At 41.4% G+C, this 14620-nt stretch overlaps 1 protein-coding gene and 1 pseudogene across 1 annotated transcript; one reads left to right on the top strand and one right to left on the bottom strand.

The window, feature by feature from the left end:
* The first annotated feature begins 10112 nt into the window (after positions 1-10112).
* On the top strand, positions 10113-10579 carry LOC100614539 (divergent paired-related homeobox-like). Its single transcript, XM_016943387.1, has one exon. It carries the CDS (start codon positions 10113-10115, stop codon positions 10533-10535), a length of 423 nt encoding a protein of 140 aa, XP_016798876.1. The 3' UTR covers positions 10536-10579.
* A 967-nt stretch (positions 10580-11546) lies between these two features.
* On the bottom strand, positions 11547-12839 carry LOC100614065 (claudin-7-like; annotated as a pseudogene).
* Positions 12840-14620: the final 1781 nt, after the last annotated feature.

The following is a 14620-nucleotide window of genomic DNA, read 5'->3' on the forward strand; positions in this document are numbered from 1 at the left end:
CCTGCACAAGTTCTCTCTCATCTGCTGCCATGTAAGATGTGCCTTTCACCTTCCACCATGATTGTGAGGCCTCCCCAGCCACATGGAACTGTTGAGTCCATTAAACCTCCTTTTCTTTATAAATTACCCAGTCTCAGGTATGTCTTTATCAGCATCACGAAAATGGACTAATACAGTGACTTATTCCTTCATCAGTATTTGGTAAAAGAGAATATTCTGATGTTTAAATTACTTGTAAGTAAAGAAATAAACCAAATTCTAATAGAGCTCCTGCCATCTGCCTGCTGCTGCACGCCTGTGGGTGCAGAGTGCAGAGGAGAAGAGGCGTAAAGAAATGCCATGAAAAAATATAGTGGGGCATAGAGGACTTGGATAAGGCACGGACAAAATAACCCTTAGAAAGAGAAAGCCAGATAAGATAAATGCCAAAATATAGAATATAGGTCAGGATATGGTAAGTTCATGTTAGTTTGTTATGCAACAATAGAAAACGAATATGGATTTTAGTACCTGAAAGTGTGGTGCTGCTATAAGAAATACTTAAAAACGTGGAAGTGTCTTTGGAACCAAGTTTGAAGAGGATTTTGTGGAGCATGATAACAGCCTAAGTTGCCTTGAACAGAATGTTAGTAGAAATATGGACTGTGGGAAGGCTGCTGGTGAGGCCTCAGAAGGAAGTGAGGCTCATGTTATAAGAATCTGGAGGAAGTGAGATCCTTGTTATGTATTGGCAGCAAGCTTAGCAAAACTGAAACTTGTGTCCTGCAATTATTTGGAAGGTAGAATTTGAAAGCAATGAACTCACATATTTAGCTGAAAAGATTTCCAAGTAAAGTTGTTTTTGCTTGTTTTTTTTTTGTTTGTTTGTTTTTTTGTTTTTTAGAGACAGGGTCTCCCTCTGTTGCCCAGGCAGGAGTGCAGTGGTGCAATTATGGCTCACTGCAGCCTCAAACTCCTGGGCTCAAATGATCCTCCTGCTTCAGCCTCCTGAGTAACTGGGACTACAGGCACGTGCCACAACACCTGGCTAATTTATTTTTATTTTTATAGAGATGGGGTCTCGCTGGATTGGTCAAGTAAAGTGTTGAAGGTGCCATCTAGTTTCTTCTTGCTGATTATAGTAAAACCCAAGAAGAGAGTGACAAATTGAGGAAAGTACTGTTAAACACAAAGGAATTGGGTAATTCTCAGCATATCAAGATTGACGAAGACACTAAAATTAAGAGACAAAAGGTTAGAGTATTTGATCACAAGAGGTTTATGCTGTGCCTCACAGATCTCATTCAAATCAGTGGCTTCTAGGAAGCTTAAGGGTGTCCCTGAGCCATCTCAGCAGCAGCCAAAGCTAGAGAAGGAATGATCTCTACCAGATTTGTGGACATGGCTTCTGTTCAATGTAGTGAATTCCTATGACATCTACTCAAAGCAGACAAGGTTCTTGAGAAATTTATATCAGCAGAAATACTGCCAGCTTGGACTGAAAGTGACAGAGTTTGAAGTGAAAGGAAGCTGTCAAACTCCCAGAATTCCTCTGGCAGAAAGGAGGTTGATAAAACTACTCAGCTGTAAACACATTCTACCTTTCATGAAAAAAGGACGGCTCAGAAAGAGGAACTGAAAGCCCAGGGGGCACAGGCGAGAGCCAGAGGGCAGAACTGAAAGGCACGTGGAATTATTTCCAAGTCTTGAAACCCAAGGGAGTTTCCCAGCTTTTAAAACTGCTTTGGACTGGTGATCCTTTTTACCTTCCATTTTCCTCCCTTTTGAACTAGAATGTCTGTAACTCTTACCCTATGCCTGTTCCATCATCATGTGTTGGCAATAGATAACTTGTTTCTACAGTTTCATAGGTCCACAGATGGAGAGAAATTGTGCCAGGCGTCTCACCCACACCTAATCTAAGTGATTTGATGATGAGATATTGGATTTTTGAATTGATGAGATTTAGATGAGAGTTTGGACTTTAAGTTTAAGCTGTAATGGTATTGACACCCTTGGCAAATTTGGGAGAAGGTGAATGTATTTTGCATTTAGGAGAGACATGAATCACTGGGGGCCAGAGGGCAGACTGTGGTAAACAGAATTGTTCTTTTTTTTTTTTATTTTTCTTTTGAGACAGGGTCTTGCTGGGTCGCCTAGACTGGAGTGCAGTGGTGTGATCATAGCTCACTGCAACCTCGAACTCCTGGGTTCAAGTGATCCTCCCTCCTCAGCCTTCTGAGTACTGGGACTACAGGCATGCATCAACACACCTGGCTAATTAAAAAAAAAAAAAAACTGTAGAAACAGGGGTCTCCCTGTGTTGACCAGGCTGGTCTCGAACTCCTGGCCTCAAGTGATCCTCTTGCCTCAGCCTCTCATAGTGTTGGGATTACAGGCATGAGCCACCTTGCCTGACCTTGATGTTTGATATATGTTTACATTGTGGAACGATTAAATCAAGCAAATTAACAAATTCACCACCTCAACTACTTAAACATCTCCGCTTTCCATGTCTACCCCTCTCCTCCAGCCTCTGGGAATTGCCATTGTACTCTCTACTTGTATGAATTTGACTTTTTAAAATTTCACATGTAAGTGAGATGGTGTGATATTTGTCTTTCTGTGCCTGGCTTATTTCACTTAACATAATGTCCTCCATGTTCATCCATGTTGTCACATGTGACAGAATTTTATTCTTTTTAAAGGCTGAATAGTATTCCATTGTGTATATATACCACATTTTAAAAAATCCATTCATCCATTGATGGACACTTACCTTGCTTTCAAATCTTACCCTCTGTGAATAATGCTGCAATGAACATGGGAGTACAGATATCACTTTGACATACTGATTTTAATTCCTTTGGATTCCTTTTTTTTGAGACAGAGTCTCTCTCTGTCACCCAGGCTGGAGTGAAGTGGCACGATCCTGGCTCACTGCAAGCTCCACCTCCTGGGTTCACGCCATTCTCCTGCCTCAGCCTCCCGAGTAGCTGGGACTACAGGCGCTCACCACCACGCCTGGCTAATTTTTTTGTATTTTTAGTAGAGACAGGGTTTCACTGTGTTAGCCAGGATTGGATTCCTTTTAATCCCAGTAGTGGGATTGCTGGATCATATGGTAGTTCTATTTATTGTGGGGCTTTTTGAGGAAATTCCATAATATTTTTCATAATGGCTATATTAATTTATATTTCCACCAACAGTGTACAAGCATTCCCTTTTCTCTACACCCTTGTTAACACTTATTATCTTTTGTTTTTCTGATAATAATTCTATTATCACCTATTCTATTATAGATTTCATGATATTCTATCATATCACCTCACATTCTGGTGTAAGATGATATTTCCATTGTGCTTTTAATTTACATTTCCCTGATGATTAGGGATGATAAGTGTTTTTCATATATCTGTTGAACATTGGTATATCTGTTTTTGAGAAATGTCAAGTCATTGGTCCGTGTTTTAACTAGGTTGTTTTTTTTTCTTGCTATTGAGTTGTTTGAGTTCCTTATTTTGGATATTAGTTTCTTGGTAGATGTATGGTTTGCAAATATTTTCTCCCAGTCCTTGAGTTGTCTCTTCATCCTATTAATGGTTTCCTTTGCTGTGTGGAAGCTTTTTAATTTGATCCAATCCCATTTGTTTATTTTTGCTTTTGTTGCCTTTGATTTTGGGGCTATCGTGGAGCATTTCCCCCATGTTGTGGAGCATTTTCCCCCATGTTTTCTTCCAGTAGTTTTACAGTTTCAAGCTTTATGTTTAAGTCTTTAATCTGCTTTGAGTTGATTTTTGTACATGGTATAAGAGTCCAAGCTCATTTTGCATGTGGATGTCCAGTTTTCCCAACACTCCTTATTGAAGAGATTGTCCTTTCTCATTGTGTGTTCTTGGCACCTTTGTCAAAAATCAATTGATTGTAAGTGCTTGGGGTTATTTTTGGGCTCTATTCTGTTCTATTGGTCAATGCATCTTTTTTAATGCCAGTACCATGCTGTTTTGATTACTACAGCTTTGTAATAGATTTTGAAGCCAGGTAGTATGATGCCTTCAGCTTTTGCTTTTGAGCTTTGGGCTCCAGTTTTTTTGCTCAAGATTGCTTTGGCTATGCAGGGTCTTTTGTGGTTCCATACAAATTTTAGGATTGCTTTTTCTAGTTCTGTGAAAAATGACATTGTAATTTTGATAGAGATTTAACTGAACCCATAGATTGCTTTGGGTAGTATGGACATTTTTTAACAATATTAATTCTTCCAATACATGAACATGGGATACTTTTTCATTTATTTGTATCTTTTCTATTTCTTGCATCAATGTTTTATAGTCTTTAGTGCACAGACCTTTCACCTCCTTGGTTAAATTTACTCCTAAATATTCAATTTTTTGATGCTATTGTGGATAGCATCAAATTTTCTTAATTTCTTTTTCATATAGTTTACTTTTAGTGTAAGGAAAGGCTACTGATTTTTGCATGTTGATTTGGTATACTGCAACTTTACTGAATTCATTTATTCGTTCTAACAGTTTTGGCATGAGTTTTTTGGGTTTTCTATATGTAAGATTATGTTGTCTGCAAACAGGGGCAATTTAACTTCTTCCTTTCCAATTTGGCTGTATTTTATTTCTTTCTCTTGCCTCATTGCTCAAGCTAGGATTTCCAGTACTATGTTGAATGGAAGTGGTGAGAGTGGGCATCCTTGTCTTGTTCCTGATCTTAGAGGAAAAGCTTTCAACTTTTCACTGTTGAGTATGTTAGTGGTGGGCTTTTCATATATGGCCTTTATTGTGTTTAGGTACGTTCCTTCTATGCCTAATTTGTTGAGAGTTTTTATCATGAAAGGATGTTGAATTTTCTCAAATGTTTTTCCTTTCTGCATCTATTGAGGTGATTGTATAGTTTTTGTCCTTCATTCTGTTATTATGGTTTATCACATTCATTGATTTGCAAATGTTGAACCATCCTTGAATCCCAGGGAAAAATCTCATTTGATCACGGTGAATTATCCTTTTAATATGCTGTTTAATTTGGTTTGCTCATATTTTGTTTAGGATTTTTGCATCTATGTTCATCAGGGATATTGGCCTGGAATTTTCTTTTTTGGTAGTGCTATTGCCTGACTTTGGCATCGGTAATGCTGGCCTCATAGAATCAGTCTGGAAGTATTTCCTCTTCTTCATTTTTTTGGGAAAAAGTGTGAGGAGGATTTGTATTAGTTATTTAAATATTTAGTAGAATTCGACTGTGAAGCCATCTGGTCCTGGGCTTTTCTTTGATGGGAGATGTCTTATTATTGAGTCAATCTCATTGCTTATTATTGGTTTGTTCATATTTTCTGTTTCTTCTTGATTCAGTCTTGTAGTCTTGTTAGGTGTATGTTTCTAGGAATTTATCCATTTCTTCTAGGTTAACCAAATTTTTGGCATATAACTGCACATAACAGTCTCTTATGGTCCTTTGTATTTCTGTGACATCAGTAATATCTTCTCTCTTATTTCTGATTTTCTTTATTTTAGTCTTCTCTCTTTTTTTCTTTGTTGGTCTGGCTAAAGGTTTGTCAATTTTGTTTACATTTTCAAAGAACCAACTTTTAGTTTGGTTGATGTTTTCTATCATCTTTTTAGCCACTATTTCATTTATTTCTGCTCTGATCTTTATTATTTCTTTCCTTCTACTGATTTTGGGCTTAGTTCGTTCTTCTTTTTCTAGTTCCTTGAGGCATAAGGTTAGGCTGTTTATTTGAGATTTCTTTTTTTTTTTTTTTTGATGTAGGCATTTGTTGTTACAACTTCCTTTGGTGATGTCCGTGTAGCCTTGCATTTGAAGGAGCAAACCCTTCTTTCAGTCTTTACAGATACATTTTGGCAAGTTAAAGTGTTCTCCTGTTAGGTATTGTATTAGTCCATTCTCACATTGCTATAAAGAAATATCTGAGACTGGGTAATTTATAAAGAAAAGAGGTATAGTTGGCTCACGGTTCTGCAGGCTGTACAGGAAGCATAGTGGCTTCTGCTTCTGGGGAGGCCTCAGGAAGCTTCCAATCATGGCAGAAGGCAAAGGGGGTATGAGGTGTCTCACATGGTGGGAGCAAGGAGCAATAGAGAGAGGGAGGAGGTGCTGTACACTTTTAACAACCAGATCTCATGAGAACTCTATCAAGACCATGAGGACGGTACAAAGGGGGATGTGCTAAACCATTCATGAGAAATCCACACCCATAATCCAACCACCTCCCACCAGGCCCCACCTCCAACACTGGGGATTACAATTTGATATGAGATTTGGTGGGGGTGCAAATCCAAACCATATCAGGTATCTGGGTTGATGAGATTGCCTCCAGGATCCCAGTTGAGTAGGGTTGAATCTAGATCATGTCGCTGGTGCCGGGTCTGCAGTGGAGACCAAAGTTAGTGGGCATGGGTCCTATATGGTTCCCTAGTGGAGTGGACTATTTCCAGGATCTTTGTCTGTGGGGCTGGTGCTAGGATGAGGATCCACCTTAGGATTCACAGATGGCAGGCCTGTTACCAGGTGCACTGATGGGTGTGGCTTCCTCTGTGATTCTGAGAGAGCTGCTGTTGGATCACTGGATGAGTCCCTAGGCTGGCCATATTGCTCTGGTCCATGGCTGAGAGGGGCTAGAACAGAGACACAGGATTGTTTCAGGGTCCGCAGCTGAGATCAAGATCTTCAGTCCTGTCTCCAGGGTCAGGGGTGGGTGTGTCTCCCGGTGGGCTTCTGGGTGAGCAGACCTGCTATCAGACTGCAATTGAGAAGGGCTGGAGTCTATTTATAGGGCTGTTTCAAGATCCACAATGAGACCGAGGTCAAGGAATCAGCCTTCAGGGACACCGCGAGACATGCCTCCCTCCAGGACCAAGATCCAGGGACTCAGAAGGGCACATCTCCTGGCGGGATCCCAGCTGGGCAGAACTGTTCCCAGACCACAGCTGGGAGGGGCTGAAACTGAGCTTCAGTGCTATTTCAGAAACTGCTGTGTGACTGATATTGGCAAGCCCAACCTGGTGGCACCATCAGGCAAGACTCCCAACAGTTCCCTATGCGGGAAGGATTGCTCCAGGACTGCAGCTGAGAGGGGCTGGAGCTGAGATTCAGGGCTCCTTTAAGAACCACTAGGAGACAGAGTTTGGCAAGCCTGTCCCAGTGTGTCTCCCAGCAGTTTCCTGCATAGGTGGAATAGCTCTGGACTGAAGCTGAGACAGAGCCTTTTCAGGGTCTGCTATGGGATGTAGGCTGGCAAGCCTGTCCTGGTGACATAGACAGTCACGTCTCGCAGCAGTTCTCTGTGCTTTTGGGTTTGTTCCCAGACTGGGCTAGAGTCAAGCTTCCGCGCCCCTTCAGGATCTGCTGTGGGAAGGAAGCTGGCAAGCCTGTCACAGTGGCTCAGACAGGCTAGTCTCCCAGCAGTTCTCTGCGTGGGTGGGAATACTCCTGGGCTGTGGCAGAGAGGAGCTGGAGCTGAGACAGGGCCCCTTCAGGATCTACTATGGGATGGAGGCCAGCAAGCCTGTCCCAGTGGCACATATGGGCAAATTTCCCTCTGGGTCCTTGTGCAAGTAGTACTAATCTGGGACCACTATTGAGAAGGGCTGGGGCCGAGTTACAGGATAGCTTTTGGGTATACTACCTAGACCAATGTTGGCAGGCCTGTCTGTTGAGGCACTAGTGTGCCTGATTCCTCCCAGACCCTTGGCAAATGGTTTTGGTAGCAGGCTCAAGGCCAAATGGTGTTGTAGCCAAACCCTTAGAAGAACAGGGCTATTTCCAGGTATGAAGCCAGGATAGCAGTCAGCTGGTCTGCCACCTAGGTATGGGTCTGCACTCTCAAAATGACCCTCCTAGGTCTTGGGCTCCACTGGGTTGCACAACTTCCTAACTGTATCCCAAGGATCCCACAAAGACACTTTTGTCTGTGGATGGGTACAGAATTCTTGTTGTGGGAGGATATGAGCGAGGGAACCTCCTATTCTGCCATTATTGCTCTCTCCTGTTTCCTGTTACAAGTTTTTTAGCTTAACCTTTTATATTTAGGTCTCTATTCCATTTTGAGTTAATTTTTGAGTATGGTATGCATGTAGATATCCAATTTTCTCAGCACTATTTGTTGAAAAGACTATCTGTCCTTTCCCCATTGAAATGCCTTGCACTTTTATCAAAAGCCGATTGACCATAAATGTAAAGGTTTAGTTCTAGATTCTCAATTCTGTACCTTTGATCTGTATGTCTGTCTTTATGCCAGCACAACACTGTATTGAAAACTGAGCTTTGTAATAAGTTTTGAAATTGAGAGGTAAAAGTCCTCCAACTTCGTTCTTCATTTTCAAAATTGTTTTGGATATACTGGATCTATTTCATTTAATTTCAGGATCGGTATGAAGTCAGAAACTGTGAAGGGTCTGAGATTTCACCCTATTTGCAAACTAACAAATTAGTTTGTGAACAGTTTCACATATATATGCTGACAGAAGATATCAGACCCCTGTGTTAAGGACAGATGGTTTATAACTCATGGCAAAAGCAGCATCCAGAGTACCATCTCACTAGTGCCTAATTCCCCATGCCCCAGTTCTCCACAGGGCAACACAAATGAGAGCCAGATGTTTACCTGCATAAACAATGGGTTTCACCATAGGAAAAAAAATCCCCAAATTAGGAGGCTCTGAAGTTATGTAAGGTTTGCTGGCACATCTGCCCATCCTCCCCTTTAGGAAGGGAGAGATAATGACTTTATCTTTTCTCTTGAATATAAACAAATCTTCACTGGAGAGGGGAGTGGAAGGCCTCTAGGTTTATTATCCTGAAATGTAAGCAAATGTCTACTGGGTATACACAGCTCGAAATCTCTGGCTTCCAAGGCCTTTGCCATTCAAACATGCTCTTTGTTCAGAAGACCTGGACTGTGTGGAGCTGTGAAATATTCATGGAGAATTGTCTCCCAGCAATCAATTTGTCAATTTCCTCAAAAAAAATCTGTTGGAATTTTGATAGACATTGTGTTAATCTACAAATCAATTTGGAGAGAATTGCCATATTACTGAGTTTTCCAATCCATGATCATGGGATGTCTCTCCACATATTTAGGTCTTCTTTAATTTCCCTCATCAGTATTTTTAAATTTTCAGTGTACATGTCTTACACTTATTTTGTTAAATTTATTCTTAAGTGTTTTATTCTTTTTAATACAATCATAAATGGAGTTATTTTTTAATTTCACTTTTGGAATTTTTATTGCTCATAGTAATACAATTGATTTTTGTATACTGACAGTATCTCATCACTTTGCTGAACTTATTAGTTCTAATAGTTGTGTGTGTGTGTGTGTGTGTGTGTGTATAAATTCCTTAGGATTTTCTACATGATGATCATGTCATTAGCAAATAAAGACAGTTTTACTTTTTTACAATCTACATGTTTTTTAATTTTTTTTTTTTTTTTTTTTGAGACAGAGTCTTGCTCTGTTGCCCAGGCTGGAGTGCAGTGGCGTGATCTCAGCTCACTGCAAGCTCCGCCTCCCGGGTTCATGCCATTCTACTGCCTCAGCCTCCCGAGTAGCTGGGACTACAGGCACCCGCCACCACACCTGGCTAATTTTTTGCATTTTTAATAGAGATGGGGTTTCACCATGTTAGCCAGGATGGTCTCGATCTCCTGACCCTGTGATCCACCCGCCTTGGCCTCCCAAAGTGCTGGGATTACAGGCGTGAGCCACTGCGCCCAGCGATGATTTTTAATTTTTTTGCTTGATTACACTAGAACCTCCAGTACAATGTTGAATAGAAGTGGCAAGAGTGGGTATTCTTGCCTTCTTCCTAGTCTTGGAGGCAAACATGCAGTCTTTCATGATTAGGTATGATGTGAGACAGAATTAGGAGAAATCCAGGGGGCTCTGGAGGATCCAGGGATCAGATTGGAGGCAGATAGGGCAAAAACAGTTGGAAGAGGGTGGGAATCAGGTGTGGCTGTGGAGTAAGCTATTTAAGTCCGGATTCAGTCTCTGCTAGTTCTTATCACTGGACCTGAATACAGGAGCACATCTGGATTAGAAGATGTCAGACTCAGAGGATCTTCCCAAAGGCAAGCACCAGACGCATTCACGCAGGAAATGAACCATGTTCACTGAGAAGCTACTGGAAGATTTGAACATCTTTTTTAATGAGAACCTATACCCAAACCCCAGCCTTCAGTGGGCTTCGAAAATTGACATACATCCAACAGTACTGGAGGTCTGGTTCGAAAACCACAGAGCAAAACTTAAGAAAGCAAAATGCGAGCATATTCAGCAAAAACAAGAAACTCAACAACCATCAATACCAGAGGGTGAAGTCAAGACTAGTGCTGGCCTGAGAAATACAGACACGGTACTCAGATTCCCCAATGCTGTTCATCCTGTCGGCCTGGTGTATATGAATCTTTGGACACCCTCGTTCCAACTCATTCTGTACCCCAACCTTAAGGTCCCTACAAATGACTTCCCTGGCCAAAAAATAGTCCATTTTGGCTGCTGCCAAGATCCTAACATATACTGCCTCTAGCCCGTTTTGGAATCCCAAGTTTGTTCTCCAAGCTTCAATTCTAGTTCTTCTGCCTGTTCTCTCTACAAAGTTGAGAGAGATGCTAAATACAAAAAAAAATATTGTAAAAACAAAACAAAACACTTGTGGTTTTTGTGGATACTCTTTATCAGGTTGAAGGTTGAAGAAGTTCCCTTCTAAGTTTGTTGAGAATTTGTATTATGAATTTGTATTTTTCTGTGTCTATTGAGATGATCACATGGCTTTTGCCCTTTATTCTATTATGTTCATTTCCACGTGAATTTCATTTTCCTGAACTTTTACAAGGGAAATATAGATTTTATAACTTTATGACTAGAGCTCTCCTGTTGTTTTTGTGAAATGTCAAAAAATATGGTGGCTTAATTTCTGAGATCTCCAGACTCTGTTCCCCTCCCCTACTTTTTCTGGCCCTGTTCTTTCTTTTGTCTCTATTGTCACTTTAGATTGATCAGCAAGTCTCCTCAGTGTGGATCTTTATCCTCAAAGGATGCTTTGGCTGGTTAGTTCTAAGAGCTTATATGACCCAGACTATTTTAGATCTCTTATATCTTATTGCAGACCATTGCTATGGAGGTTTACCTCTACAGTTTTAGTTCCTGTTCTCACTTTGGCTCTCTGAACTTTCAGTGAGTACCTTTTGGTTATTTTGTTGTTCCCAGGTCAGTGAGATGCCCTGTTGCTTCCCTAAGCATGTTTCTGTACAGATGCCAATACCATAGGTATTGTAGCTATCACTGGTCCATCCCTACTTGCTCATATATATCTTTTTACTCTCCAAAACTTATTTTTTATTACTATACAAAATGTGCACTCTCCTCTCTTTTTGTGTCTCCCACCCCACCCCCCAGAGAACAGTACCTGGTGTGCAGGGATGGAGTGACCAGGAGGCTTTTATCCTGCACCCTGCCCACAGGCTAAGCTCTGCCCCAGGTCTTTTCAGGCATTTAGATACACCCGTAGCCTGTCAGGCTGGGGCAAAGGTGTCCCAGCTCACATGTACTCCTTGGCAGAGTTGGACTTAGAGTAAGAGTGAGGTACACAGTACCCAGTTTTGCTCTTATTCCCAGAACAAGAGCAAGAGAATAGTACACCTCCTAGGGGGGTCAGAGAAGACTCTGCCCAGCCAATAAAGATAGCAGGACCAGACTCATACCTAATATTCAAGGGGATCAAGGGGTTGTAAAAGTCCGTGACAATCTGATGGCCATACCAGAAGAAAGCTACCAAGTCAGCAAGACCTGCCATGATGAAAATGACACCTCTAATCATGCCTATACTGCTATAAAGAAATACCCAAGACTAGGTAATTTATAAAGGAGAGAGGTTTAATTGACTCACAGTTTAGCATGACTGTGGAGGCCTCAGGAAACTTACAATCATGGTGGAAGGGGAAGCAAAGACCTTCTTCACATGGCGGCAGGAGACAGGAAGCATGTGAGAGAGCAGGAAAAACTACCATTTATAAAACCATCAGGGCCAGGCACAGTGGCTTATGCCTGTAATCCCAGTACTTTGGGAGGCTGAGGTGGGTGGATCACCTGAGTTCAGGAGTTCCAGACCAGCCTGGCCAACATGGTAAAACCCCGTGTCTACTAAAAATACAAAAATTAGCTGAGTGTGATGGGGGATGCCTGTAATCCCAGCTACTTGGGAGGCAGAGGCAGGAGAATCGCTTGAACATGGGAGATGGAGGTTGCAGTGATCTGAGACCATGCCATTGCACTCCAACCTGGGCAACAAGAGCAAAACTCCATCTCAAAAAACAAACAAACAAAAAACCATCAGATCTTGTGAGAATTCACTCACTATCATGAGAAGAGTGTGGGGGAAACTGCCCCCATAATCCAGTCATTTCCCTCCCTCAACATGTGAGGATTACAATTCGAGATGAGATTTGGGTGGGGACACAGAGCCAAACCATATCAGCTATACAGGCCTTCTTCACTTTGTCATTTCCCCCACAACACATGCACTTCATGCCCATCGTGGCCACACACATATGGTCAGGAAGCCCAGCACCAGGTATGCCACCATTAGGGCTCAAAGGTCCTGCATGGCTGCTGGCAGGGTGAGCACCAAGTCATACATTTCACAGCTCATCAAGCCCATGCTCTGCATGATGTAGTCCATCCACAGTCCCTTGTACATGGCCTGGGCTGTGTTGATGCTGTTGCCCACACATGAGCTCATCTGCCACTGTGGGATGGCGGTGCAGGCCACAAGGCCCACCCAGCCTAGCAGAGCCATGGAAAAGTTCAGCAACTGCAGGCCCAAATTGGCCATTTCCACTCTCAGAGAGAAACTGGGGGTGCTGGGCAGGCAACCCTACAGTAAAACAAATAAAACTTTGGGGCATCCCCACGAAAGACATCTTGGGGTAGAGTTTTTAAGTTATCCAAAGAGACAAAGAAGTTTTTGGCTGGGTGACCGCAAATCTTGTCACCCGAAGTACACACAAATTGACCCCTCTGGTGAAGTGATAGTCTCACAGCACAGGGAACAGGCCCATATTTTGTGTTTTGAGGAAAACAATTTATTGTCTAGCTTCGTTGTACAAATAACTGTTACTTTAAAAGAAAGCTAACAGCTGGATAAGTTGAACATGAAAATGGGAAACCAAAGAACAAAAGTGAGGTATGGCAACCCCTGGGACTATGATAGGTGTGTGTCGGGGGAGGGGGAATCACCTTTGTTAGATCACATCTTTGCACCAGGTGGCAGAAATAATTGGGAATGGAAAGGAGTAAACAAACAACAACAACAACAACAACAAAAAAGGTGACACTTCACCTCTATTACTTCAACTACTACTTTAACTTACTAATTTGTGTTTTCTAAATTTAATAAAAAATTGCATTACATTAGGGAACCTGGAATCATATTGCATGCAGGTAGTTATGGGTGGGGAAGAAAGGAGATTAATGAACTGATGCACTGGTGTTGCAAGAGATGTAATTTGAGTCCTTCAAAGAAAATGCTTGACGTTTTTATCATGGTGAGATAATGAGACCTGTTATTATAGTAGATTCTCTGTTCAAGGAGGGAGACCTTGAGAGTGGATTTTACTCACAACTGCCATCAGTAGACAAATAAAATAAGTGAATGTTCATGACCTAAGTACAAGTGTTACTCAACAAAATTAATGAAGTCCAACAAATTTGAAACCAGTAAAAGTCATCTAGAGGGTCTCAGTGGATACTTTTTATTTTATTTTATTTTGAGAGGGAGTCTTGCTCTGTCGCCCAGACTGGAGTTCAGTGGTATGATCTTGGCTCACTGCAACCTCCGCCTCCCAGGTTCAAGCGATTCTCCTGCCTCAGCCTCCGGGGTAGCTGGGACTACAGGCATGTGCCACCATGCCTGGCTAATTTTTGTATTTTTAGTACAGACGGGTTTCACTATGTTGGCCAGGCTGGTCTCAAACTCCTGACCTCAAGTGAGTCACCTGCCTCGGCCTCCCAAAGTGCTGGGATTACAGGCGTGAGCCACTATGCCCGGTCATTGATTTTAAAAATAAATATTTTAAAATCTGGCATGCCATGTGATTAGAATCCTCAGTCACTAAATCAGGAAATTTCCATTTTAAAAAGTAAAATGTTGGTCTTTTGGATATTTCAAGCCCTCCTCCACACACACTATTCTTATCCCAAGACTTTTATTTCAGCCATCATGTAACATCTTAAATTTCTCCACAAATAACTTTATATTTTTGTCTTAAAATCCTCAAATGTTTAAAATCATGCATTTTAAACCTTTTAAAAGTCCTAGTACTCTTAGTAATTTAATGGTGTCCAAATGTGGAAGTGTAACTTCAATTCATTAGCTGAGAATAACTTTTTAAAAATTACAGTAACTAAAACAATAAGGATTACCAGAAAGCATTTGTGTTGATTACTGAGCTTCCATGATAAAAAGCAGTAGATATACTTCTCAAGTCATTATATTTTATTTAGGACCCACAGAAGCAAACTCACATACTTATCAAATATTTTAATGTAAATGCATTAGAAATCAAATCTTAATTTTTATTTATGTATGTATCTATTTAGGGACAGGGTCTCACT

The sequence above is a fragment of the Pan troglodytes genome, chromosome X, assembly GCF_028858775.2.
Source record: "Pan troglodytes isolate AG18354 chromosome X, NHGRI_mPanTro3-v2.0_pri, whole genome shotgun sequence".
Taxonomy (NCBI): Eukaryota; Metazoa; Chordata; class Mammalia; order Primates; family Hominidae; genus Pan; species Pan troglodytes.